Source organism: Pipra filicauda, unplaced genomic scaffold, assembly GCF_003945595.2.
Source record: "Pipra filicauda isolate LSUMZ 115617 unplaced genomic scaffold, ASM394559v2 scaffold102_size2360937_pilon, whole genome shotgun sequence".
In the NCBI taxonomy this organism is placed as follows: Eukaryota; Metazoa; Chordata; class Aves; order Passeriformes; family Pipridae; genus Pipra; species Pipra filicauda.
Window position 1 is genome coordinate 564636 of NW_024103463.1, and position 27463 is coordinate 592098.

A 27463-nucleotide genomic window follows, 5' to 3' on the forward strand; every position below is an offset into this window, starting at 1 on the left:
CTAATCTCTCAACTCCTTTTAGAAAGCAGCCTTTCACAGCTGTGTCTTTGGGTGGCATCAGGGCCAGATGGGCATCCCAAGGTCGAGGCAGCCTCAGACAGCAGCTGCTCTTTGAGGAACCTTGTAATGAGCTGCTTCCATCTGCTGCAGTACAAGGCACAGTTGGCTTGGTTGCTGCTTGCTTTCTTCCTCAGTCTAGTGACACGTGCTTTGATCTCCTGTCCTTGTTTAGCTGGTGGCAGGGGCTAAGGAAAGGCACAGGCCCATCAGAGTAAGCTTGGAGTGGAGAGCAGGCTCTTTTTGTTGATTGAAAGTGGATGAGTTGGAGGAAAAGGTGTGGAAAGAAGCAAAGGTCAAGTCATTCCTAAATCTGGAAAAGCACTGAAGATGATCATGAGGGTGGCTTTAATTTTGAGCTCTGCTGTGTTCTGTGTGTATATATTACAGAGTGATGGGTGCCCATAAGTGATAATCCTATAATTTAATCTGCAAATTGAACTCTGTAGAGTGCAAGGTGGATTTCTTGGGGAAAAGGGAAGAGTGGTGATTGATGTCTTCCCATTTTTTCCTACTTGATAGACTTCCCTATCTAGATTCTTTTATTTTGGTTACTTGTGACTGGATGCAGCTCCCTCTAGAGCCCACCAGTGCTATTTCCAAGGAAGCTGGAAGGGCTTATCCTAGGGAAAGCAAACCTCTGCTCAAGTCTAAGATTTTGCCTACACAATGTCTCTGGTCTTATTAAACCTTAGAATCCAAACCTGAACTTCCATGTTGCACTACCACTGTGCACTTTGCTGTTCTTAAACAGCCAGGTAGATTTTAATGCTTGTAGTAACTTTGTAGACTGTCTTGCATAGAGGATGGCTGGTGTGGTATCATAGAGGTACAGAAGTAATCACACCTGTGAAAGAACTTACTTGTGAAGTATTATCTTGCATATTAACATGTGTTTAAACTTTATCAAATTGTTTTAGGAAACTGCATTACCTTGGAAAATGATCCTGATGGATCAGAGTGCTTAAATGTGCTTTATCATACAGGTGCAGACTGTGGGGCTCAGCCTCAAGTCAGATGGCTGTGGGTAACTCGGTCAGCAAGTACTCATCTAACTGCAGATTTTGGATGCATTTCTCAGGTGACTTGGTGTAACTAAGAAGTTGAGAGCTTTCTGTTGTTTTCTCAGTTCCTGAAAGTGATAAGAGCTTTGTCTGTTAAGGGTGTGCTCTCTGCGTCCACAAATCTGAAGTTCAAGGCTTGTGTTGGTTTTCCCAAGACTCAAAAAGTTAGGAGCTGGCTGGTTTCTATGTTTCCACAATTCAGCTGAATAAAATACAACAGATAGAGTTAGTATCAAAGGAGAAAAGAGACTGGATGCTAGCATTTGCAGTTTTAGCAATCCTGCTTGTTGAGTAATATGGAAAGGTCACATTAAAATAGTGGAGAAGTAGGTTTGTCTCTCACTTATGCAAGAGCCCCACTGATTTCTCTGGGAACTTTGCTTTGTTACAGCAGGCTGCAGATTTGAACCATTATTTTTATTCTGGCAGTTTCCCAGTAGCACAGTGTGTCTGTCAGAACAAATGCTGTTTCTGCGAGCAGTCTGAGGGGCTTGGACCTGCCCAGCTAGCAGGAGTCTCCATCCCCAGCACACTGTGGGGGAGCTCCTAATGCTTGTGCAGACCCTGGGGCAGGCACCCAGCTCCCTCGAACTGGATTTGCTGGCCCCACGAAATGGCAACATTAAAGAAAAATCCTCTTGGGTGCTTTGCTGGGAACAGCCAGTGCTGGATGCTTTGTTAGCTCCCCTTCTGCCCGTTCTGAAGCCGCAGATCGCCTGGCTGGGTATTTTGTTGTGTTGGGGCAGTTTGGGTTGTGGGAGGATGACAGAGGTTTCTTGCCTTCCGGCTGTTTGCCAGTGAATCTGGGAGGAAGAGGGGAAGATAACAGGAATGGGGAGGAGCGTGGGAGGAGCGGTGCCTGGGGTTCGGAGGGGTCTGTTGACTGATTCCAGGCTTTTAAGTAACCCCGTGAACTGGGTTATTCTCAGCAGGCTGAGGTGTGGCTTGAGGGCTGCTGTGGGAAAGAGGGATGAGATCCCGAGGAGTGCTGTCCCCCAGCCCCCTGCTCAGGGGGTTCCAGACTGACGGTGGTGCAGGTCAGTCGCTGAGCCTTTCGCCATCTGCCTGCTCTGTCCGAAAGTTCACACTCTTTCCCGGTCTCCTCAGCTTATCCCGAGCAGGGGAAAGCTCCGAAAGAAAACGTCGGTGACTCCCCTGCCCGCCTCCCAGGCGCCCTGACAGCGGCTTCCTTTTCGAGAGGGTGGCACAAAGTCTGGCATAGTCGAAGTGTTATATAACCCGGAGTAATGACTTGCTTTACTTCTTTAAAAGGAGGTGATGACGCCAGAGCTCTGCTTCCTTCAGAGCCACCGATTGGGCGCAGGGCCTGGCAGATCTCGTGAAATGATGGGGTGTTATAAAGAGCTACACTTTTCCCCCCTTCTTTTTCTCCCTCCTTCCCTTTGATCTATTGCGTATGATGGAATACAAAATAGAAATCCTTCTATGCAGTTCAAGAGCAGCCCACGCCCGTGGCTCTGCATTTTCTATATATATGTACATGGAGTTTTTCAGATTTTTTTTGCCCGTGTTTTATCTATTCTCTTAAAGCTGCCACAAACGTGAGAGCAGCATGAAGGCACGGGGAGCAGTGAGCGAGCAGTTATTAATTGAACAAAACATTGCTCCAAGTCTTCTTCCTGCTTTTCTGATAAGCTTTGCAGGATATAGAGGTTGTGCTTTATTGGCCAAAACCTTGCTTTTTTCTTTCCATAAAGCAGCCAGAGAATCTCTAACAAAGGACAGTCCCACTTCCTTCTCTGTCATGCTTGGTACCTTTTGCCCCATGAACGTTTCCATCGTCAGCTTTGTACTGCACGTAGTCATTGCTGACAGACACTGTATTCCCTCATCTGCAGCTTCTCAAACCGTGATGAAATCACACGGAAACTAATTAGCAAATTTGTAATGTGGTATTTTCCCTCTTGAACAGGTAAGGAGTGGCAAAGTGACTTTGCCAAGGTTGCCCGATGAGTGTGAAGAAGCCAAAGTGAAAATCCTCTGGTTTGCATTTTAGGCAGCACCCCTTTTATGTTGCAATGTATGAGGTGAAACACTTCTCTGATTTTCATTTGAGTTTGAAATGGTGCAAGGGGTCCTTATTTTCATTTTCCCTTAATTTATGTGGTATTGTGCTGGTTTTAATGACTGGTTAAATAAAATGTACATGTAGCTATATGTTGTACAAATATAATATTAAATAATAAGAGTTTGGAAAGAGGGAAGGAACTCTTAATTACATTAGAAGTATTCTTCAGATTTTAAAACACTATATCACATTAGAGTTATTTCCTTTATCTTTTTAATTTCTTGCTTAGGCTTTACAGAAACTGCAACACTGAACTTTCAGAAGTGTCTAGCTCATCATTTGGATCAAAGTGTTTTTTATTTCATTAACAGTAGTTTGTACTACAGATGTTGAAAATGTCTTGTTCACATTTTCTTCAACATGCAGTTCACTGACTCAGTCTCAAAAAAATTCTAAGTAGGAGTCAGAAGACTTTATTTTCACTTGTAGATATGCAAATAGGAATGAGACAGAAGAAAGCTACAAGATAAAATCTTTTTGGGCTAGGTGAACAGAAACTTCTAGTTTAAATCTGTGTCAAAACAAATTTTGCAATTAATCTGCAGGTAATCTTCATCTATGTAAAGTATTTAAATACTTGAACTATTAGAAGCCATTTTAAAAAATGGCACTTTTGTGTACTCTTAGCTTGTGATTTATGTCAAATTTGCACATACCTGAAAATGAAGGGAATTAAATTAAACTTGTATAAAATCACACTTCTGTGGTGCACATATACAATTGTGTCATCTTCAGCAGCAAAAATGTAGGAAGTTACAGAAAGAGATGAAGAATCAGTTTCTTGAATATAATTCAGTGGATTTAGCTTTGATTAAGATTATGATAAATATCTGTGGTATAAATTCTTTAACTTAAAATCATTCCATTTTGTCTAATAATAGCTTGTTTTCTTCAGTACATTTTAGCAACCTTTGAAAGCCTTGGTCTGAAATCTCAAGCAGTGTGTTTTGCCTCGGTAAGAGTCTGAAAAGCATTTGCGGGAGGTGTTGCATTGTGTCACTACCTGAATTTTGTTTTACATTATATAAGACTTCCCACTCCCCCATTTATTATTTTAGATGAGTGTGGGAAATAAAATAAACCCAGATTTATATGAATAAAAGTAAAATGAGGAAAAAATAGATTTATCACATTTTATGCCTTGTGGTTCAGTCCAAAACTCACTGAAGTCAATGGAAAAACTCCTCTCATTTTCCATGGTTGGTTTAAATCTTATCAGAAAGAATTTTTATTTACAGCGCAGTGTTTGTTTAAAAAGCAAATGATTCTCAAAGCCAGCAATACCCAGTTGCCAACACATAGTGTTATGGAGTTCAAGTGTGATTCTGTCTGAACTGTTTTAGGTGGATAAATGCCACCTTATACCATGTCCAACTCAAACCTGATCGTCTTGTGTGTTTTCCATGTTGCTAAAACAACATGGAAAATAGGACAGGGAAAGTGGCCTTAACGATAGGTGTACTGACAGGTGATAATCAAGAGTGAAATGTGGCTGTCAAGCCTAGTTTCTGTTTAATGACTTACAAACAATTTGGGTTTGTAGGCTACTCATTGGAGGTCAGCAGGTTGCGCAGAAGGAGCTGGTGGATGTGGAGCATGGCTATGAGAAAGCTGTGGGATGGGAAATATTGATATTTTATGAAAATACAAACTTTATAGTGTTGGGTTTGTTTTTTGTTTTTTTTTTTTTTAATAGGAGAATCAAGTTGTTTGCAAGGGAACCTCTCAGGTGATAACAATTTCTTGAGAAGCCTCTTGTGATGTATAGCACAGCTGTACAATTGAAAAGAGCTTGTGGTTTGAGATGAGGTAGGTGAGGTGTGACAGCTGGGTAAGATTTGAGACAGTGGAGGGGAGGGAGAACATTCTTCCTTGCTGGTAAGACTGGCCTCAGAGAAAAGCTATTCAGTAAATGGACTTATCTGTAACAAGATTACCTTCCATGAGGAGATCATTTTATAAACTGACTGTTTCTGGCAGATCTAATTCTTGGCTGTGTGAATATGTATTTTTCCTGCCTAACAGTGATGGCCTCACCAGAGGGCTGTTGTGAGTAGAAGAGCTAGAAGAGTTCCTCTTCCATTTTGCACACTAAGCTGAAGAAAGAAATTCCCTTTTTATTGCTGTCTACAGAAGGACAGGTATAGGTTATGTGTTTCACCCAGTGTATTGAACTGCCATTTTCCTCATCCTTGACTGCTGTAAGAAGTGTGTGTTGGGGTTTAACCCCAGCTGGCAACTCAGCCCTAAAGAGCTGCTCACTCACTCTCCCCCAGTGGGATGGAGGAATTGAAAGGGTAAGAGTGACAAGTGGGTTGAGATAAAGACAGTTTAGAAAATTCATTCCCCACTTGCCATAGGCAGGCAGGTGTTCAGCCATCCCCAGGAAAGCTGGGCTCCATCACAGTAACAGTGACTTGGGAAGACAAATAGTATCACTCCAAACATCCCTTCCTCCTCCTCCTCCTTCTTTCCCCAGCTCTATATGCTAAGTATGACACCATATGGTCTGGGATGTCCCCTGGGTCAGCTGGGGTCAGCTGTCCCAGCTGTGTCCCTTCCTAACTCCTTCTGCACCCCCATCCTGCTCCCTGGTTGGGTGGGGTGAGAGGCAGAAAAGGCCTTGACTCTGTGTAAGTCCTGCTTACCAATAACAAAAACATCTCTGTATTATCAACATTTTTTGCAGCACAAATCCAAAACACAGCCCCATACTAGCTGCTTCTATGAAGAAAATTAACTCTCTTCCAGTTAAAACCAGCACAGCGTGCCTTGCAAAGTACCCAGTTGTGTTTGCACAAATACTTGTCTTTAAATCTTGCTTCATAGTTTCATAAGTCTGTTAGGTCAGATGCTGAGGTCATGTTTGCTTATTTATTCCAACCCTACAAAGTCCTTATAAGGCCTGTTACAAGATCCTTGGCTATATACTTGTTAATATATTTGTCCCTCTTTTCCCCCTTTATAAACACTATGTCCTTGTGTACCAGCCAGACTGTTTGAATCTGTGACACAGGTGAAAGGCTGTCCTGTCACTGTGACTCTTAATTGTAATACAGTTTATCTTTTCTTTGGTAAAATTTATATAGCTCTAATTGTGAAAAAGCACCTTGGGTTTGTTTCAAAGCTGTGATGTACCCTGAAGCACTGAGGGTATTTTGATGGTAGCATTCACTGTGCCCTGCCACCCTCTCAAGTGAAAGGTCCCATAGAAATGGCTGGAGTCACACACAGGGTAGCTGGGCTCTGCCCTGGCTGTGCTTGCAGACCTTTAGATCAGCCTTTGCTGTTAGGAGCTCATTGTCCTGGAGTCCTGCAGGTTCTGTGCCAGGGCTGTTCGGACACAGCCTGCTTTGGGTTTCTTGTGCCCATCCTGGTTTTCCCAACACTCACTCACCAGTTGTTTCAATAAAGAGCTGACTTCATTACATGGCCAAATGCTCACTAGCAGCGAGCTAATTTCATTACCTGTCTGTCAGCCCAGGTTTGCTGCTTGTTACTGGCATTGGATGTGCCTGTGAAGGGAATTAGGCGTGCAAAAAGTCTCTGTAACACTGGAGAAGGATGGATAGCCTTTAGGAGTTCAACCACAGCTTTAAAGGACTTGTTTTCTCTTGTATTTATTTATTCTCTCCTGTGCCTGTCCTGGTACAGATGGATGGTGGGGACAAAGGCTCACTTAGAGTAAACTCACACTCCACAAATTCTGGCAGGTTGTTTCCTAAAAACTGGGATATCTCATTCATAAAACATTTGCTACACCGAGAGCCTTCTGCAACTCACAGTGCTGTGCGAGCTGCTGATTTAATGAAGTGAACAGGAGGCTCTTTCACCTGCTACTGTACAAACAGGTTACCAGCTCCATCGAATTGCTCAGGTTGCTTGGAAATCAGCAGGCATCATGCAAATAGTTCGTAGGATCGGGATTGGTTTCAAAGCCAGAGCGGCTGTACTTCTTTTTGCATCTCCCTCCCACCCTTTTTCCCTTTTGTGCTCTGAAACTTGGAAGCAGGGTTACGGTCCCGCCTGTCCCCTGCTCTGAACGTCCTGTTGTCTGTTGGGATTCCCCTTGCGCGGGGCCCCAGCGGAGCCTGAATGGTTATGTAAGGATTTTTATTTTATTCTCAGTCTTGGTCTCTGCCACTAGTTGAACTGGATCACAGGCTGAGTGAATGGGATCTGGTCCGTACGGCGTGCAGCTCCAGAGGGGAGAGACCTCCCCCGTACACACCCACTCGGCCTCCCTGCTCCTCTTCTCTCTTCTCAAACTCTTTTTCCCAGGTATAACCGAGGCTGCTCCCGCCGATCGGGAGCACGTACCGGAGCCAAACCGTCCCGGCAGCACCGCTCCAGGCATCGGCCCCCAGTGGAGCCAGCAGCTACCTCGGGCAGGGCTGTGCTGTTTGACTCTCCGAGCAGGGGAGGAGATAGTGGCAGTTTTTATTTAGGCTGAACACGAGGCATATTTAACTAGTTATGTAACGGTGACCCCGGTCCGTCTCGGCTGGGTGCAGGGAGGATATGTGCGTACTGATTCCCGTCACACCGGCGGGGTGGATTCAAGCACCGCGAGCTATTTACCAAAGTTATTTTCAGAAACCTTAAGTGCAGGTTTCCCTGCCTGTACCCTGGACTGTTTTATCAGGAGGCATTTCCCGCCTGCGAACTGAACAGCCAGTGAGAGTGGATTTAGTGCGCGCTGGGCTGCGGGCAGAGATAAGGAGTTGTCGGGAGTGACTGGAAACTTTTGTTCTGAAGACCCTGAGGCAAGAATAGCAGAAGGGCTGAGAGTGTTCGGCCAAGGTGAACAAGTGTGCGGGAAGAGGGCTTGTCCTGGTGCACTGAGCAGCATGTTACTCTTGGATGAGTCTCAGCAGTTTCCAGGTAGGACACAGGTTGGATTTTTTGTGGGTTGATTTTTCTTTTTTTTCCTCCCTTGTTTTCTTTTCCCTCTTGCTCTCCTGTTATAGGCCTCTCATTTTCCCACCCCTGTGCCAGAGCACCCCACTCACTGGCCAGCAAAGTGCATCAGGAACTGAGACTCTTCTGTGGGGCTCAGGTTTTAGTATGCTCCCTAATAGGCAGGGATGAAAGTGGTTGAGTTTTCAGAGTCTTGCAGTGCCTGTTGGCCTGATGGAGGAGATATGAGAAGGAAGCTCTTTATGTTTTAATTCTGAAGTCTTTGATGGTGTGACATTCTGGGTCCAGCTGTTGTAATTCTGCAAATGGAATTTTTAGAGAGGAGGCAGTTGTTAATAGCAATATTATTTTATATTCAGTGTCCTCTCTCCTACACCTTGCAACTTTTTGTGAATGCTTTGCCTTCAACATCCAACTTGATAAGAGTTTTGAGAGCTTCTTCTGTCAGTGAAATACTTGGTGACTAGGCAGCAATCTGGGCAGGCAGAGCTATTGGTGCTTGCTCCAGATTCCCTAATTAGTGCCTAAGAGACTAAGAGCTACTTGGCCCTTTCCCCCCCCCCATCAAGTGGAAGATGCTGGTGAAACCATCACAGGAATTTACAGTTTGGGGATGGCTGCCACTTAGTTTGCTTGCTGGTGGGAGGATGTTGTGTGTTGGAGAAAAAACTTTGTTCAGATTTGAAGAACTTTTTAAATTTGTAGTTTAACTTGTTGCTTTGTGGTCAGGTACTTGAGGATTCCAGGCTTCTTCCACCTTGTTCATGTGGCAAATACCTCCAAAGTCATGCTATGAACTTAATAGACTGGTCAGGAATGGTCCCCAGGAGTTCCAGCTCTGGATTCCTAGTTTAAAGTGCAGTGCAGTGTGGTCATCATGAGGAGTTTTTATAGAAATAAGCCATGCAATATTTGTTATCCATTAGTGAGAGAGGTGGATTCCAGGAAAAAAAAAATCCATCTTATTTCTCTGGTTGTGGTGGCAGGACAAAGAAGCTAATTCTGGGAGAGCGCGATCTGAGAAAAGAAAGGAATTACAATAGAAAATGAGTTTGGATAAATGAGGAATCTGGGTGATGATACAAGTGGCTTATGTAACTTAGTCTAGATAATAGGTATAAAAACAGAAGATGGGGAGGGGAAGATGCTTTTGGAAATGGCACTGTAGGTCGTACGTGGAGGGGGAATGCAAAGTTAGAGGCCTTCCAAAAATTTTGGGTGGAAAGATCTTTTGGGGTAATTTGTACAAAAGTAAGAGAGCAGGAGTGAAATTAACTCCTCCTTGTACAGTATTGCTTCCCAATTTGTAAAGTCTGGGGCAAGGTTTATCATAGTCTGCCAGTAGAAAATTCTTTCTCTTTGAGGAAGCTTTTGTAACTGATCTAGTGAGGTTGTGTCCTGGCTGGTGGATCCAGGAGAGTCTCAGTCACACTTTTCCATAGCCTTCTTGTCCCAAGAGATGACAAAACTGCACAAGGTCACTGAATGAGTCTGGGACAGAACTGACACATCATGTTCTACCCTGCTTTTGTGCTTCAACCACTGTTCAGTGTTTCTTTTCCTCTCTAGTTTATATGACTTTTCCTCACTCCAGGTCTTCAAAGTAGCAAGCACCTGTATGTGCAGTGCTGTGCTACCTTTTTGTTATTTTATAAATGTTTGTGGAAAGCCAGAGAGGATTTTTAGATTATTTTTATGGTAGCACCCACCAGCTAGTAAATCAAGTTTTGCTGAAGTACAATACCTATCCTCCTGTTGCCCTGCAAGAAAAAGATATCTTATTTAAAGATCCCTGTTTTCTCCCCATATGCACATAGATACTACTTTTTTGACTGTAGGGGTGATTTTAATTTTGGCAACCTTTCTTTTCCAGGCTTAGCTTTTGGGGTGTTGTGTATTTTGGATGGGGGTGTCCTTGTGACATTGTGGCTTCAATTTGTATGAGTGTGATTGCCATGAACAACTTTGCAGCCCTTTGTCAAACTCCTTTAGCAGCACCCACAGCAGCACCAATCTTTTGAAAAGGAAAACTAGAAACAGATTGTTCTTTCAGTGGTGGTGTTTCATCCTGGTCTTATTAGCTTTCTCCAGTGCTCTCAGTCACTTTTCTGGCTGCAGTTGATGGGAGAAGTGCCAGTGGAATGCGGTGGCACACAGGCTCAAACTCAACAATTTGGATTTTTCTCCCAAGTGATGCCTCCCTCATTAAACACAGTCCTTAAAAATTCCTCAGAAATTACTTTAGAGACTGAAGCAGAAAAAGGGGATGCAGCTGAAGTTCTGTGCTTTGTTACAGTTCTAAAAAAAAAAAAATAAATCCACAACTGTGTTTTGTTTTGTTAAAGTAGGAAATTACATTTAAGGAGAGGAAAGAGAGCATAAGACAGGGAGCCAACAACTTGGGAGTTCCTCAGCATTGATGCCTACCTGATTTCTTTGCCTTAGTTTTCTCCTCTGCAAGATGGACAGGAGGGTGTTTCACAGGTCACTGTGCTCGTGAACTCTTTGACACTGACTAGAGTAGAAATGCCAGGTATTAGAATTTTGAAATCCCTCCTCTCTTATACCACTGCCATCATGAGCAACAAAGGAGTACTCAGATGCTGGAGGGTGCTTTAAAATGGGATTATTTCCCACGCTGCTCTTATAAATTAGGAGTGAGTATCACCTGTCTTCTCCCCCCTCCCTGTTAACAGGTCTGGAACAAAGGTATGGTGAGGGCTTGAGGCAGAGGTTAAAGTTCAGCTGGTGCTCGTTGTTTGTTTGCCATTTTGGTGGCCTTGGAAGTGTGTGGCAGCAATAATCCCTTCTTTATTATTTCTCATTGCTCTGAGAGTATGCTGGTATAAAGCTAATATCACAACTCCCAGCTACCTAGTGTAAACTAATGCTTATGTAATCATTGCATAATGCAGAATGCTTGCTCCCCTACTCGTCCTCTTTTCTTAGTCCCTGAAATTTATCCCTAGAAAAGTCATGGTAGCAAGCAACTGGATTCACTGTGCTGGGAACATGTCAAGCTCCCGTATGCATCTATTTTCTGAAGTTGGGAGGGAAAATGTGTCTTTGTTACCTAAATCAATATTTAGGCACCTCAATAGAATAGATCAGATTTCCCTTTTTAAAAAAGCTTTGAACAACTGTGAAAATAAATAACATCTGATGGTTAAATCCGGTTACTTGTGTTTAGATCCCCATGGTAATTTCTGTAATCTGGCTGACAAAACTCTATTCTGGGTTACTAGTTAACTGGGATAACCAGAAAGGGGAGGTTTCAGTTCCCTCCTGCGCACAGCTTGTTGAAAACTTCCCAGCACTGAGCCTGAAACACTTCCCGACTCCAGAGCAGGAGTTTTATGTAACTCGTTGCTCTCACACACCCCTGTCTAAAGGACAAATGAGACCCATCCCTGCTTCCCTTGCTACCTTAGTGGGTGCCTTTCCTGGCTTTGTTTCCTTGTCTTCACTTATGCCCACAAGTGTCTGCACAAGAGAGAGGGCATGTGAGGAGGAAACAGTTTACATTCTAGGTTTGAGGACTTTTATTAGGAAAAGTATTTTTGATTACATATCTAGAAGACGGATGCCAGGTAGCAGTGTTCTGCATTTCTCCAGTTTTTGCCATTTCAAGGCACTATGAAAATGTTTGATATGAAATTTCACAACCTTCTTTGGCTATCAGAGCAGGAAATGGATCCAAGATTGCCCGGTGCTCCAGAGTAAGCATGAACCTTTCCTCTGTGGTGCCTGTGAGAGGGAGGATGACCTGAGGGGCACCTCACCTGGGCTGCATTCAGGGGCTTGTGCAGGGATGGGAGGAGGTCCTGGAGAGGCTGGGTGCCAGAGCAGCTCCCTGCCACACTCTGGTGGCAATGGGGTGCCGGTGGCTGCGAGCCTGTGCCATACAACAGTTATATAAGTGCTCTTTGGTGTTTATGTAACCCGGGTCTCAGCGTCTGCAGCATTGAGGCCCAGCCAGAACAAGATCTCTTGGGTATTTGGGGCCTGGTTCTGCTTGCATAATCCCAGGGTTAGAAGATATATCGTCTGTCACCAAAGTTGGCAGTTTGATATTCCAGTTTGCCTCTCGGCATTTCTTGGCTGCTTCCCTTCCCTTTGGTTTTTGGGTGGTATCTTCCTCACTTCTGCCCTTCAGTTCTGCTGCCTTTTGTCCCTGAAGGATTCCTTCAGGCCAGGAAAGGAGTTTTATTCTGCAGCATAACCTCATCAGTAACTGATATGCTGAAAGACCTCTGAAGGAAAAAAGAAGGGCAGTGCTGCCTTATAATTTATCTTCTAAAGTTTTCCATGGCTTACTCCTTGCTCAGGGAGTCTGGAGATGGGTTTGGCTTTTGTGTGCTCCTGGTCTGGCTGCCTCCTTGTGCTCTGGCCCATGGAGTCAGTGCTGGTGGCGTTTTTTCTTCAGAGCTCATTTCACATCATTTCCCTCCATCCTCTGGTCCTGGGCTGGGGATGGAGGCAGCCTGCCATCCCTTCTCCCCAGCAATCTGCAGATTTCATGCAGGTATCTTGAACCCACAGCAAGTGATTGCTTTACAGATACTTAGAGAAATGAAAGTCTTGAAGGAGCACTATTTGTTATACCAACATGACAGTCTCCATGTCTGGTTACAGTGACAGGTATGAACGACACACCTGAGGTGGTTAACTCCTAGATAAATCAGCAACGGGAATGAAGATGTATGTGCTTCGTGACAGCTGAGGGAAGCTTCCCCTGGGAGCAGGCAAGCTCTGGGGCTGGGCAGGCTCAGCCCAAAAGACGCCTTTTGCCTGGCAGTACCGTGGCTGTGACTCAGCAGGACACCGGCAGAGCTGGGGCCAGGACGGTCGGTCACTGCTCTGGTCGGTGGGCTGCGTTTCGCAGGAGCCAGGCGGGCATTCCTCTGGGGGCTGGGGCTGCAGGTCCCGCTGCCCGAGGCTCACGCCGTGGCTGTCCCGCTTGGCCAGGGCACAGTGCCAGGCCTGGGAGCTCCCCGCAGCCGTGGCTCTGTGTGGATAAGTGGACAAGGGTCAGGTCCCGGCTCGGTGCTGTCAGCGAGTGGCAGCTGCTGGCGGCTGGAGAGGGTCGAGGGTGTCCGGGCGCGGGGTCCGGCGAGCCGGGGGGAGCGCGGCCGGCGCGGGGGGGCAGGTGTGCCGGGTTATATAATACTTACATAATTAGGGCTTTGTTAAGCGCTGCTGGCTGGGAGGGGCGTCCTGCCGTCGAAGACTGAGCCCGATTATTTTCCGAAGAGAACAAAGTCTTGTTGCTAATTAGCTGCTCTAACGGCGGCTGCAGGGGGGAACCGCGGCCCCGAGTCCCCCCGGAGGGGCTGAGTCCCCCCGGAGGGGCTGCGTCCCCCTCCATCCCCCTCCAAAGTGTGCTTCGGGTGGGAGCAATCAGGCTTTGATGTGTGTCAAGCTCCTCGAGAGGGCTTTGTGCCTCTCCTGGATGTTGCAACAGGTAGTGCCTGGAGGAAAAAAGTCTGAGCTTCCCCCGTACTTTCGCCTACACTGTTCTTGAGGGGTTTCACAAGGAATTGCCTGCCTCCAGCCCAGCTTGGGGTGCTCAAGTGTTTTCACACAATGCCACCTCTGTGAGAGGGTGCTCTGTGCAGACATTTCCCTTCTTGTATGGCATCCATGCAACAGCTGCACCAGTAGCATACAGAGAAAGAATACTCTGAAAATATTTAATTTATATTCCACAGCTGAGTACAAGATGAGGTGGAGCACTCTGCCTGTTGCCAGCCTCCAAGATGATTGCTGTGCCACAGTTAAAGAACTGCTGTTCTTCAGGTGCCAGGTACACTTGCACTCTGGCATCATCTACGCACTGCTCCAGGCCCCAGTGCACTGGGAAAACGTCACATAACCCCAGAGAGCATATTCCAGGCTGTCAGAGCTCTGTGGAGTCGCTCCTCCAGCCTTTGGCACAGTTGTAGTTCAGTGTGTCAGGGACTGAGTGTTGCAGCTGGAGCTGTGCAATTAGACTTTCTTTTGCCATCCCTCAGTGCTCCTCCCATTCCTGCTTTGACAGCTCAGTACCAGCTGTAGTAGCACTAGCTAGTACTAGCTAGTCTTTGACAAGCTTTTGCCCACAAACCGCATGGAACTTCCCAGAAGAACTGCAATAATATTTAACTGCTCTTTGTTCTTTGTGCAGGACGAAAGAGAGCTCCCAAAATAAGAGTTAACTCCTCGCTGCTCTGCATGCAGCTCCCTTCCTCACCGTGCATGCACATCCCTGTCCTTAGGGTAGGAAGTAATGCCCAGAGACTGAGCCACACTGTGCTATTCAGTATCCTGAGTTTTCGTAGTGAAATGATTTTAGAAATAAACAAGTATCTGGGTTTCAGTGTTATGCCTTCCCTGGACTCACTGGAGTTACCCTGGCAGAGTAACTGGCCTCCTAGGAGGAGGGTGTACCTCTGGCTAGCCATGTTAGCTATCTAGTAACTGAGGAGGCAAGGAAGTCACCATCTTACAGTGTTTTGTCCACTGAGGGGTCTCTTGGACCTTCTCATCCAGCAGCCTCAGGTAGGAGACCTTCGGGTCTTATTCCGAACGGGAATTTCTGTACTCGGAGGAGTGTCGGACTGTTGCTAGAGCTGAACTGTGGATGCACAACACTGGGACTTAATGAGGTCTGCCTTGGAGCATGGAGATTTGCATGCAGCTGTAACACTGTTTTCTCACACACCTTGGTGTCAGAAGACTGTTGCGCACATCTCACACCTCAAAACAATGTACCTGCTGCTTCACGACACTTCACAGCAACCTGAGCCTTTTTGCAGAGCAGGCTGTGTCAAGAGCAATTCACTGCTGAATTGACAGTGCTGGAGAATATTCTGCAGGCTGAATCCTGTGCTGGTTTAAGGGAAGTTTGAGAAGGAGGTCATGAGGTGAGTTTTGTAAGCTTGGGTGCAATAGGAAGTGCCTGACTGTGGGACAAATCTTTTGCTGTGTTACACATAATGACTCACCTGTTTAGGGGCAGCTCTGGCAGTCACAGCCCATAGGGAGCATCTGAAGCAGTTACACAGAGCAGTCATGACTCCCTTTCTTACAGAGACTTCTAAACTGTATCACTGCAATACGCAAGTGTCAGTGGAGAAACCAAACACCTCCCTCTGCTTGTGTGTACAGCTGGGGATGGTGGTTGCTGCTGCTTATTGAGCAAAGAAAACTGGCAACCTCCAGTCTGCAGCACAAATCAGAGCCATTCTCTAATCAGGTCTGTTGGGTTTTGAGAGGGCAGACACATTTCAAACCTTTAAAGTGCATGAGAAGGGATAGTTGTGTCCCTCTTGGTACCTCTCAGGACAGAGTGCCTGGGTGTGTGCAGGTGCCCATAACCAAGGACCAGTGGGAATTACATGGGGATCTCTCAGAGCTGTAACCCACCTGAAGGAACAGCTGCATTGATGCTCTCACCAGTTCCCTTGGGGAAACCCGCTTTGTAGATTTGTTGAGAACACTGCAAAACATGGAACAGCTGGTGTGAGCCCAGCGGTTGATGTTCCAGCTGATTCTTGGTGCCCAGTGTGTAACGACAGGATGGATTTACATCCTTGCCAGCAACCACACCTGACCCATGGCTGCCTTCTGCTTAGGAGACCTGGGCCTGCTTTTTCTCTTGACTGTACTTGGGCACATGTGGCTGATCTCGCTGTGCTGGGCTGTCACCCACAGGCTCGTGGCAGTGCTCTTCTCATGGAGGCATCGTGGATAACTGCCCAGGTCTTCCTAGAGTGCACTAACAGATTCAGCATGGTCAGGCAGTTGTCAATATGCAAACGTGGCTGATGAGTTTTTGCGTTGTATAGAAAGCTACTTGTGTAACCATGTCAGAGTAGCATGTTGAGCTCCTGTTACAAAACCATAATTGCATTTCTGTTGTGGATGTAGGTTTTGCAAAATTGGGGCAGGATTATTCCATTGATTACCAGATGGGACCTGTTTGATGAGGCTGTTCCCACACTCCCTCCAACCCAAAGATCTAGCCTGTGCTTATACAAAATAGGTTTCTTTGTGTGTAATTTGTTTCTTAATGCATTTCTGTCCCAGTGTGGGTCCCAGTTACACAGTCTGGAGTTCACTGTGGTGGAGTGCAGCCACACGGCTACAGCTGGAACCTGGCTTTTTATATACAGCAAGATTTAGGCTGTGCACGCAATCAGGAGTTTGATACAAAGCAGCAACAAAACAACTCCTGCTTGTAACTGCCAGCTCATGCCACAGGTGTGGTGGGAGCTGATGCGTGGTGAGACTTGCGATTTCATCATTGTGTTAGTTAAACTTTGTGAAAGGCAGATTTATTCATGGTGGTGGCAAGGGGGGGAGCAGCCTCGGGAATCCGGCTGTCCCCTGAATCCCACTGCAGCTGAATCAGTGTGATGTTTGGTGCTGTCAGTAGTGTGGAAGAACTCTCAGTGTCGAGATGCGTATGTGTCGGCAATGTGGGCTGAGGCACAGATTGTGTTCCTCACCTCAGAACTTGCATTGGCAGGACAAACACCAGCCTGAGCAGACACGGCTGTGGCAGATGAGGGCCTGTACTCAGTGCAGGATCAAATTTATCATCAGATTTTGTGTTTCAGACTCCTGGTCAGATGAGAATTATATTTTTTAAAAAACCTGCTGATCCAGCTGTCTGTAGGTTTCAGCAGATTTTGTATTAGGTATGATTAAGAGAAAAGGTAAAATGCAGAGGTGGAATGAGTCTACATAGAGATTGCACAACAAATATGAGAACATAGAGGAGACTTGGGCTGCTGAGATTTTGTTGTATCACCCTTGTCCTGAAGACACCCTTTCCTGGCACAGTGCTCCTGCCAGAGCACACCCGCTCCTGGCAGAGCGGCTGCCGGAGGAGATGACCTGGGTAATTGCTGGAGTGTGGGGAGGGAAGTGCTTCCTCTTCCAAACAAGCATGACTTTGTGCTCTCTGGTGCCTTGTCGAGGTCCTCCAGCCCGGGGTGAGATGGCAGCAATGTAACCATGGCAGTGTTTGTCTCCGGTTTAATGACTCATCCTGGAGCATGTGATCACGTGTGCAGCCTCCCTGCTTCCCTTTGCCCTATTTCATCCAATCTTTTGATCTAGTTATATAACTAGGAGTCGAGAGGGATGGGGGGAAGGAAACAGTGCTGAAGAATTGCAGGTAATGTGACTAAAATGTGTCTGTAGCTCAAATAGCAGAGCTGTTGTTTGGGAAGCCTGGGAAACTGGGTTTATTCCCAGCACAGTTCTCTGTCTGCAAGTAAGTGTGGTATTTGAGCCTGTAAGTCTGAGGAGGCATGGTGGGAGGACAGAGCTCCAAGACCTTGGCTATAGTAGGAGAACTGCCCTGCTTGTAGCAGCAAACCCCTTAGCCTTAATCTTCACATGCAACGTAACTTTTCTTTCATGCATCGTGAGATCTGTTTCATCCCATAAGCTGTGGATACCTGCTTTTCCAGTATATGTAGGACTGGCAGAGACTGATCTTCACAGAAATGTTTGATCCGCTCTGCTGGTCTATGGTGGGGTGAACCCTGAAGTCCTAAATGGATTCTGACATAGACTTGGAGCAAATACTGGGGCTGGTCTGGTGGGATGTCTGGAAAGGAAGTTTGCAAAGTTGGTGCTTTTGCCCAAGGTCTGAATCTACTTCTTGTCATCTCAGTTTTAAGAGGTGATGCTGGTGGTAAGTTTAAGTTAATAGGCATATTAATGTGAGAGCTGTAGGTGCAACGTGCTGTACTGAAACATCCTTTGTTTAAGCTCCCAGCTTTTTTGAGAAGGGATGCTCTTTGTCTCCAGATCCCACAGAGTCACAATGAGATGTTTGTGGGTTCTGTATTACTTCATCTGCCACATTCATCTGCACTGATGTCTTCTTTCCTTCAAAGTTCTGTCTAAGTGTCATTTCAGTTCAGTCATTAACTCGGATACACAATGTAAGCAAGAAAGCTGATTACAAGATGAGACTCAGGGTATCTCTTTGCCTGACACAAGGGGACAAGATGCTTCAAAGAAGCTATTACAATGCTTGTCAGAAACAGTTTGCTTCAAGGGAAGCTTTTGAATAGAAACATCTCCTTTCTGTGCTCTGGAAGCATTAGTTTGGTCACTGGCAGCCTGTTGAAGAGCCAAGTGTCACACAGAACAAGGTGTCATTTCATATAATGCCTTAAGAGTGAAATCAAGTGCTAATGGAAGTCTGAAAATTGGAGAATGAAGAGAAAAAAGAATGCGTGTGATTTATAATGTAGAAAGAGTATTGCCACTTACTTTTTGTTTTTAAAAAAGTTTGTTGGAAGTTACAATTTCAATCATGAGAGTGGAGCCTGGTGCTAAAACCACTGAGGTGCCCAGTGTTTGAACCAGATAACCTCTTACATGGTACGTTCTGTTAACTTGGAAGGTGTCATATAAATGGAAATTTCTGCCTTACTTGGACAACATGAAACAAAGGTAAAGAGATTTAAGTTCCTTGTTTTAATCAGAACTCATTGGGTCCCTTTAGGAACACAAACCCTTGGGACAGCAAGTGCTCCACGTAGACTGAAACAATTTTGCCTTGTTTTCTTGTCAGGACACTTTTGGGCTATGTTGAATGGTGTTAGTCTTGCCTTTAACTGGGAACAGACCCTTCACTATAAAACTTTTTAACACTCAGAGTGGCTGTTGGAAAGGACCCAAGTGTTGACCCTCGGAGAAACATGCTTCCAAATGAGAGAGAATCGGGACCGTCAGTTCCCACTCAGCTCAAATCCTGATGAATGCTCATGTAAAAACCAGGCTGGCACAGCTCTCATGTCATGTTCTCATGTCATGGCCTTCTCCCCTTTGCAGACCAACCCCGGGAAGGTGTGTTCAGTGGTGACCATGCTGAGCACACGGAGGATGGAGAATGGCAGCGCTCGACTTCAACTACCTCATCTCCGAGTGAGCGGGCAGAGCAACTCTTGCAGAACCAGCACAAGAGCCTGGCCTCTGAGGACACCAAAAAGAAGAGGGCTCAGAAACCGTCTCACATGCGGAGGAACATAAGGTAAGGAGCAGCAGGACAGAAAGAGCTAGGGTCACATGAGCCCTTTGGGTGAAAACAGAATCTCTGCACTTTGCTTCTGAGCTACGTTTTGCCACTGCTGGCAGAGCAGATGGTTTTTCTTTTCCAAAACCTTAGGATTTCACCAGTGGGAGTAGTATGATCTCAGACTGGAGTGCTGCATGTGGGTGCAGACTTGTTTGGTATTTCAGAAGAGGGAATATTTGGTTATGGAATATATTGCAAAAGTTGTGTAATTGCTGCTGGCTTTTAAAAGATGTAATAGAAAAACAGTACCACCATTAAGTTAATACCAGTTTCAGATATTTGCTGAGGTGAATCCTATTGAAAACAGCCTAAAATACAGTCTTTTCCTGTACTGTCCTGGGTATTTGTTAGCAAGAATGCTGATGCTACTGCTGGTGAGTGAAATGGAAATCAGTTTCACCTGGCTTATATAAAGCAGTAATAGTTTGATTGTGTAAGTCACCACGTATTCTGGGACAAGTTGTCGAGTGGTAAATCGCTATGAAATAATGTTCAAGGGGACTCTTAAATGCTCAGAGGAGTCCTAATGGAGCAGGAACTCAAGTGGCTTCTCTTACCCTGTGTGCAATGTGCTGGTGGTCTCTGGTTCACGTTTAAGTTTGTGCAGATTGATTTTCTTAAAGCCAAAGGAATGAGTATTGAGTAGGCCTGGGGACGTCTTCTCCTATCTCCCCCTCCCTCATTAGGATGGGCAAGATGTCCCTGAAGTGTGGGGTTGGGTGGTTCTAAAGGCTAGTTAGAGGGAGCTGGATTTTACCACTGCTTGTACAGCACCTCTCCCCTGGCAAAAGCACCTTCATTTCCAGTACTGCACATGTAAAACTGAAGCAGGGGAAGAGCAACATTTGGAAGTAAAGAAAACTACCTGTAAAGGGAAGGTGCTTTGAAAGCGTCCCTTGAAACCATTGTTAAAGCCATTAGAGGTCCTAGTTCCTGAAAACACTATGTCAGAAGAGAATCAGGGTAATGACTTTTTGTGGTGGAATTGATGCCTTTTCTTCCCACGTATCTTCTTTGCATGGCTTTGTGCATTTTGTGTTTATAGACTGCATATCAATAAAAAACATCCTTTCAGGTAGAAGAACTTGTCTCTGGTGACCTACTTTACGTATGTGCTTACTCACTCCCAGTTTTTCTCCTTTCATTATTTTGCTTCTGTCAAACTTTTGTCTTTTCCTTGACTACTCGTAGTGTTACCTGTAGTTGGGAAGCACAGTCTTGAAGTAGCTGTATTTGCCTGTATCTTTTGATGATGATGTTCCCAGTCTGTGTAGCTGACAGACTCCTGGAGCCTGTCAGTCATCTTTTGAGCCAGCTGTACAATCATTCATGTTTTTGGGAGATATTGTTTGAGTGTAACCAAATCACGTTTGCTCCTGTGTTCAGAAAGCTGTTGCGTGAGGACCAACTGGAAGCCGTGACAAAGGCAGCCCAGCAGGAAGAGTTGGAGAGGAGGAAACGGCTTGAGCAGCAGCGGAAGGATTATCCAGCTACTATTCCAACTGTACCCCTTGAGTTTCTTCCTGGTAAGCAGTGGGAGATGCCAACCAAAGCAGGAGTTTTAAAGATAGAAGCTGAATTGAAGAAGGTAGTGCCGTGCTTGTCCATGAGAGGACAAGGGGTAATGGTTTTAAACAGCAGGAAGGTAGATTCAGGTAGATAAAAGGAAGAGGGTGGTGAACCACTGACACAAGTTGTCCAGAGAGGTGGTAAATGCCCCATCTCTGAAAACATTCAAGGTTAGGATGGATGTCCCTGCCCATGGCAGGAGGGTTGGACTAGATGGCCTTTGAAGGGTCCTTCCAACCCAAACCATTCTGTGTTTCTGTGCTGTACTTGCACTTCCAAGAGTAAACTCTCGAAACAGCAGTTCCAAAGCACTTGTTGGTTCAGTGTAGACAGTTCCACTTGTGAGCTAGTTTTGAATCAAGATGCTGGGGCTGCATGGTGAAAGGTACCAGGAAGAAAATATCTCGTTGAAGATATTTTGACACATTAATTGTGTGTAGCGGGATTCTGGAGCAGAGCTCTCTTGTCTCTCCAACTGGTAGAATTGCCATGTCCAGACCCTATTTGTACTGGGAATGGTCTGTGCCAGGGGTAGTGGAGCAATAGACTGGGATGTTCATGTGTGTTCATGATGTAACCTTGTCCTTTCTTGCATGTTTCAGCAAGCAGTGAGTAGCAGGCAGTATAAATGGTTAAGCATCCTCTTGTCTTCTGGTGAATATGTCATCTTGCATTGTTTCCTAATCTGGATCATTTTGGTGATCTAGTGGTGACCAGCCTCTGTCTGGTGTAAAGGGCAAGGAAGTGCAGTTGGATGTTGTGTAAGGAGTCAGGAGTAAGGAGTTCCTGAGTTGACTTTGCCTCTTGAGAAAATGCATATTCTCCCTTATGTGCAAGTGTTCAAAACACTTTTACATAGAAGAGAAGGAATAAGGGCTGTTTAAAACACTTCAACTGTTGCAGGGTAGGTTGAAGCCCCAGAAGAACATCATTGCTGAGTCACTGCAGTGGTGCTGTTTGTACCCATTAGCCTCTCTCACCACATAGCAGCACTAAAATATACAAACAAATGCTCTTGGTCAGCAAAAGTTGTTTATGATATGTGGGATGTAATTATTACAGTGTCCCTACTAACAAAGGGCAGTTATCATCCCTTCAGTTCTTTGCTGGGTGAAACACAGTTTTTACTTTTGAGACCAAAAAAAAAAGAGAAGCAAAGGGCTTTAGCATGTTGCGTGGTCACTGTGCCCCAGTCAGGGCATGAAACAGGGGGTGCCATCAGCAATGGCCTATTGTTTCAGCATATTGAGAAAGGAGCAGAGTGTGACCCAGGAAGCTGAGTCATAGCAGTATTGTAGACAGTGAGAGTCTGTTATGGAAAATTCCAGGACTAAGTTATTGGAGCAAAAGTGGAAGGAAATACTGTCTGGTTTCTGAACAGTTTTGTCTCCTTCCTTATTACTATGAATTACTTATTGTTTATGATTTATGTTTGTAGAGGACATCGTTTTCAGAACCGCAGAGGCGACCCAGCTCCCCCCTCAGGTCCTGGCTGAGGAAGTAATCTGCCTCGACAGTACCAGCAGTGGCAGCGAAGATGATGCTAAAGGAAAAAATAGCATTAAAGATGGTAAGTGACCAATTGGCTCAGCCTGGTCTTCTCACAATATGCTGTTTATTCAGCCACAAGTCTGTTTTCATCTAGTCAGATGCTCCAGTGGTGAATCACTTCAGATTTTTGTAGGCCTATTGGTTTCCAATTATATGGGCAGTTCTGCTCTGTGAGTCCCGAAGTGACATTTATAAAATGGCCTGTCAGGCCCTCTTGTGAACTTGTGTTTATTTCTGCTTTATAAATGCACTTAACTTTGCTCAGTGCTCTGCTGAAGAATGCTTACGTGAGATGTGGCATCATCTGCTGTGTATAAAAGGAACATCTAAGTATTCAGATCTGCAGCTGAAAGTGGTTTTTATGTCTCTTGTCCCAAACTCTTGTCCCTGACTACTTTATACCACTCTGATACAGTACTTCTACCTAATTTCCTTGGTGGTCCTTAGACATTGCATCAGTAGGTAAAATGCATGCCTGGGTTTGGTTAAGAGGGCATATGGAGGAGAATGGAAATCACTCATAGAAACTGTCTCACGTTCTGTTTGGATCAGCCCAAATTAATGTTGTCTGAAACATAGGAAAGCTCAGGGAAAGTCATGCTTTCATATGCTGATTTGGGGGGCCTGGTGTGTCTGTATCGTACCTACTTGTTCAGAATAGGTCATTAGGCCAGTGTGGAATTGCAAAAGGAGGTGGTAGCCTTATTTCCTGATAGTTTTTTCCATGTATGATAAACCCTGATGTTCGAGGTTCACCTTTGCCCTTATTCTCTCCTGCTTTGGTTACTTCACAGAAGTGATTGAGCTGAGCTCAGGAGAGGATGATGCCCTCCAAATTGTGGACAGCAGTGACTCTGGCAATGAAGGGGAGGAGGATGGCAGTGAAGAGAGCAGTGGCTCTCATGTGAATGATGCCTTAAATCAGTCAGATGCTCTGGGGCAAGTCATTGTCAACATCAATCATCCACCAAACGAAGAGGACATTTTCCTGGCTCCCCAGCTTGCACATGCAGTAAAACCTCATCAGGTAGGCTTTATTAGTCTTGCAAATGCAGTGACTTCAGACAAGCCTGCCTTGCAATCTCAGGAGAACTTCTTTGGTGAGCTCTGTGACCAGTCTGGTTGTAGCAGTGACTGTTGTGGACAGTCAAATGATACAGACAAATTAAAGGGATGCCAAGGCTCTATATAACTTTGGCTGTTGTATTATCAGACCTTTGTATATTTAGATGAACTTTTAAAAAATAAAATTATATTTATAAGCAAACTAATCAACCCCAATTCAGATTCTCTAGCTACAAATTAATTTTGATTTATTGATATAGTCTTAGGACATTTTATGAGTATCTAAAAATACTGAGTTTCTGAGCCCTCCCCAGATTAGAGTACTTCAGTGAACTTGAAGCATCCCCTTTATATTTTAATGGTTTATGCAATCCTGATATAATTGCCACTCTGTAAATACATACCCATCTTGGGGTTTTTTTCTCCCACCATTGTAATACCTTTTCTATTTTTGTGTCTAGATTGGTGGGATCCGATTCCTGTATGACAACTTGGTCGAGTCCTTGGAGAGATTTAAAACCAGCAGTGGGTTTGGGTGTATTTTAGCACATAGCATGGGCCTGGGCAAGACCATACAGGTCATCTCTTTCTTGGATGTACTTTTCCGGCACACGGAGGCAAAGACTGTTCTTGCCATTGTACCTGTGAGTAGCCACATGAAGGGCTGGCTGAGGGGCTTCTTTGCACTGCTTCTTTCTTTGCATAGAGAAGGTTGATTAGTGTCCCATCTCACATCAAGCTCTGTCATACCCTTGCTGCTCTTCTCCCTCTGTCATTCCCTGTCCCTGAGTTTGCATGCTGTGGTCTGCTGCTTCTGTCTGGGCACAGCTGGCTGTCAGTCCTTATTTTCATTTTTGATCTTAAGATCACAGATGACTCAGCTGGGTTTTTAATCCTTCCATGGCTAACTTTTTCAGGTGAATACACTCCAAAACTGGTTAGCAGAGTTCAACATGTGGCTCCCAGCACCTGAAAACCTTCCTGCTGATTATAACTCCAAAGAGGTCCAGCCCCGCACCTTCAAAGTCCACATCCTGAATGATGAACACAAGTAGGTGCCAGTAAAAGTCTTTTTAAGCTCTTGAACTGTGTCTTAGGGAACTGTTATCAGAATTGGTGTTGCAGACTGTTCATTTTGGGTTAATTCTGTACCCTTGACTCACAGATCTTTCCCACTCTGCATTTATTGTGGATGCTGAGGGGAGGATTTTGGTACCTGTGAGAGGTACCCGTCTCTTTCATCCAATATTTATATCTTGTACTTCCTTCTCACACTGCTGACACACCTTTCTGTTCTTCCATGTGTACTAAGAGCAGGAGCCCAGTCCCAGAGACAGAACTGCAGAGAGGAGCAGAAGTGCTGTGGCTTGGTGGGACACTGTTAGTCCTGTCAGAGTCCTTGGGATTCCTGAGGCGTGTGTCCCTGTACCACATCTCTTGCATTTTAAATGTGGGTTGATTTTTTTTCCCCAAGATTTTTCACACATTTAGGGATTCCTCTACCTGACACTTTGACTTTCTGTGAATGGAGTTGTCCATGAAGGGTTCTGGCAAAATATTATACAAAGCCTCTTTGTCCAAAAAGGAGAGATCAGTGATTGCAGTTACAGCCTGGTATGGAGTGTGTTCTTGGCTCATGGATCTCTGCTTCTTTCTGGATTATTTTTCCTGCATGGATCATTGCAGTGATCCTAGGGAATTCTCAGTTCATACACCCACCTGTTGATGTCCTCACCTTCTGACTGGGGTGTATTTTGAATCTGCTGATGCTGCTCCAACCATGTGTTTACTACTGGCCGGGATCTGGTGCGGTCTGGTGGATTGAGTGAAGACAGTGTCTTGATCTGAACCAAATCTGAGAAGGCTGCCAGGGAAGGAATAACTGGGGAACATGAGCACTGGAGGAGACAACAACAAGGGAAAAACAACTAGATAATTACAGCCATGTGCATTAGCAGCTAGTTCTGAAAATGGTTTTTGCACAGGCAGACTCAACAGCTCTTTAAAAAGGGTGCTGTCATGAAACGAGTGTTTTAAGGTCTCTCAAAAAATCACCAGCACAGATGCTCTCAAGTTTGATGTCCTTTTGTACATGACAGACTTCTGCAGCTCAGTTCCTGTAACAATTTGTCATTCTCTACCCTGCTACCAGTGGCACTTAAAAGGCTTTTTTCCATTTCTATGCCAGTTTGCTTCTTAAAGAAATTTCATCGTGTTCCTTTGTCTGGTTTGACGTGAGAAAAGTGCTTTAAATTAATTGAAGGGGTCTTTTTTCTCAGCAGACTCCAATCTAGTGATTCAGTCTGAAACTGGAGAAAATCTGAAGTTTATTTGGTTGTTTTGCAGGACAACAGCTGCACGTGCAAAGGTGGTGAATGACTGGGTGACAGACGGTGGTGTGCTGCTGATGGGATACGAGATGTACCGTCTCCTCTCACTGAAGAAGTCCTTTGCCACTGGCAGGAAGAAGAGAACAAAGAAACAAACTGGCCCTGTCATTATTGACTTGGATGAGGAAGACCGGCAGCAAGAGCTTCTGAAAGGTGGGAGGCCAGCCCTCAAGAGGGAGAGTGTGATCCTGCTGTCCAGCTGACCATCAGCAGTGGCAGCACAGGGAAACAACCTGTAACTTGCTTTTAGCATTGCTGACATGATCAAACCTTGCTGGGCAGGCGTGTGTCTTTGGAAGCAGAAGGTTGTTGAGCTTTGGCTGAGTCTTTAATTTCTTGCAAGAGCTGCAAGTGTGGAAGTCAGAAGACTGAACTATGGGATTTGTCAGTGTGAGATTTGCCAGTCTGAAATGCTGCAAGACACCCAACTTGATGTAATGCGGGTCGTTGAGCAGAAATCAAGGGACAGTCATGTTTGCTCATTACCACATTATGCTAAATCAGAGCTAGTGTCTAGTCATATTTTATCTCCTGAATCAGCCTGGCTCTCTGCACCCATGAACACTGCTTTTTTGTCTTTCAGAACTACCCCTCCTTTGTGAAGTCGGTGACCATTTAAAACCAGAACTTTGTCTTATTCATCTCTAACTAACACTTCATGTTCCTTGTCCTCAGGGATTGAGAAGGCCTTGTCTCGCCCTGGCCCAGACGTGGTTATTTGCGACGAAGGACACCGGATAAAGAACTGCCATGCCAGCACTTCCCAGGCCCTGAAGAACATCCGCTCCCGCCGGCGGGTGGTGCTGACTGGGTACCCACTGCAGAACAACCTCATTGAGTACTGGTGCATGGTGGACTTCGTCCGACCCGACTTTCTGGGCTCGCGGCAGGAATTCAGCAACATGTTTGAGCGGCCCATCCTGAACGGGCAGTGTATCGACAGCACCCCGCAGGACGTGCGGCTCATGAGGTACCGCAGCCACGTCCTGCACAGCCTGCTGGAAGGCTTCGTGCAGCGGTGAGTCCCTCAGTTCTTGGTGCTGCGGTCCATGCAGACACCTCCTTCATCCCAAATTACCCGGCTTATCTGCTGAAGTTATGTCCTACAATTAAATCTTGCTGCCTTATAGAATCACGGAGTCGTTCAGGTTGGAAAAGACCTGTGAGACCATCAAGTCCAGCCGTTCCCCCAGCGCTGCCAAGTCCGCCACTAAACCATGTTTCCAGGTGGCACATCCACACCTCTGTTAAATCCCTCCAGGATTTAACCACTTCCCCGGAAAGCCTGTTCCGGTGCTTGAGAACCCTTTCAGTGAAGAAATTTTTCCCAATATCCAGTCTAAACCTCCCCTGGCACAACTTGAGGCCATCTCCTCTCATCCTGTCACTTGTTACCTGGGAGCAGTGCCCAACCCCCACCTGGCTCCAACTCCAACCTCCTGTCAGGGAGTTGCAGAGAGCAAGAAGATCCCCCCTGATCTTCCTTTTCTCCAGGCTGAGTCTCCCCAGCTCCCTCAGCCACTTCTCATCACACTTGGGGTCCAGCCCCTTCTCCAGCTCCATTGCCCTTCCCTAGACTCGCTCCAGCCCCTCAATGTCTTTCTTGTAGTGGGGGGCCCAAAACTGAGCCCAGGGTTCAAGGCACAGCCTCACCAGTGCCCAGCTCAGGGGG

The 27463-nt window shown here is 45.6% G+C and overlaps 1 protein-coding gene across 6 annotated transcripts in view; it reads left to right on the forward strand.

Moving 5' to 3' along the window:
• RAD54L2 (RAD54 like 2) overlaps positions 1–27463 on the forward strand; it is a 68896-nt gene that overhangs the window by 27209 nt on the left and 14224 nt on the right. For 5 of the 6 annotated variants that reach the window (XM_039378184.1, XM_027731656.2, XM_027731569.2 and 2 more), the window contains 8 exons: positions 18973–19171; positions 20603–20742; positions 22224–22355; positions 23131–23363; positions 23863–24045; positions 24319–24452; positions 25748–25944; positions 26467–26809. In XM_039378184.1, the coding sequence (XP_039234118.1) occupies positions 18973–19171; positions 20603–20742; positions 22224–22355; positions 23131–23363; positions 23863–24045; positions 24319–24452; positions 25748–25944; positions 26467–26809 (1561 nt within the window). Of the gene's footprint in view, positions 1–7415; positions 8095–18972; positions 19172–20602; positions 20743–22223; positions 22356–23130; positions 23364–23862; positions 24046–24318; positions 24453–25747; positions 25945–26466; positions 26810–27463 lie in introns of those variants that run through there. The other variant, XM_027731731.2, reaches the window with a different exon arrangement.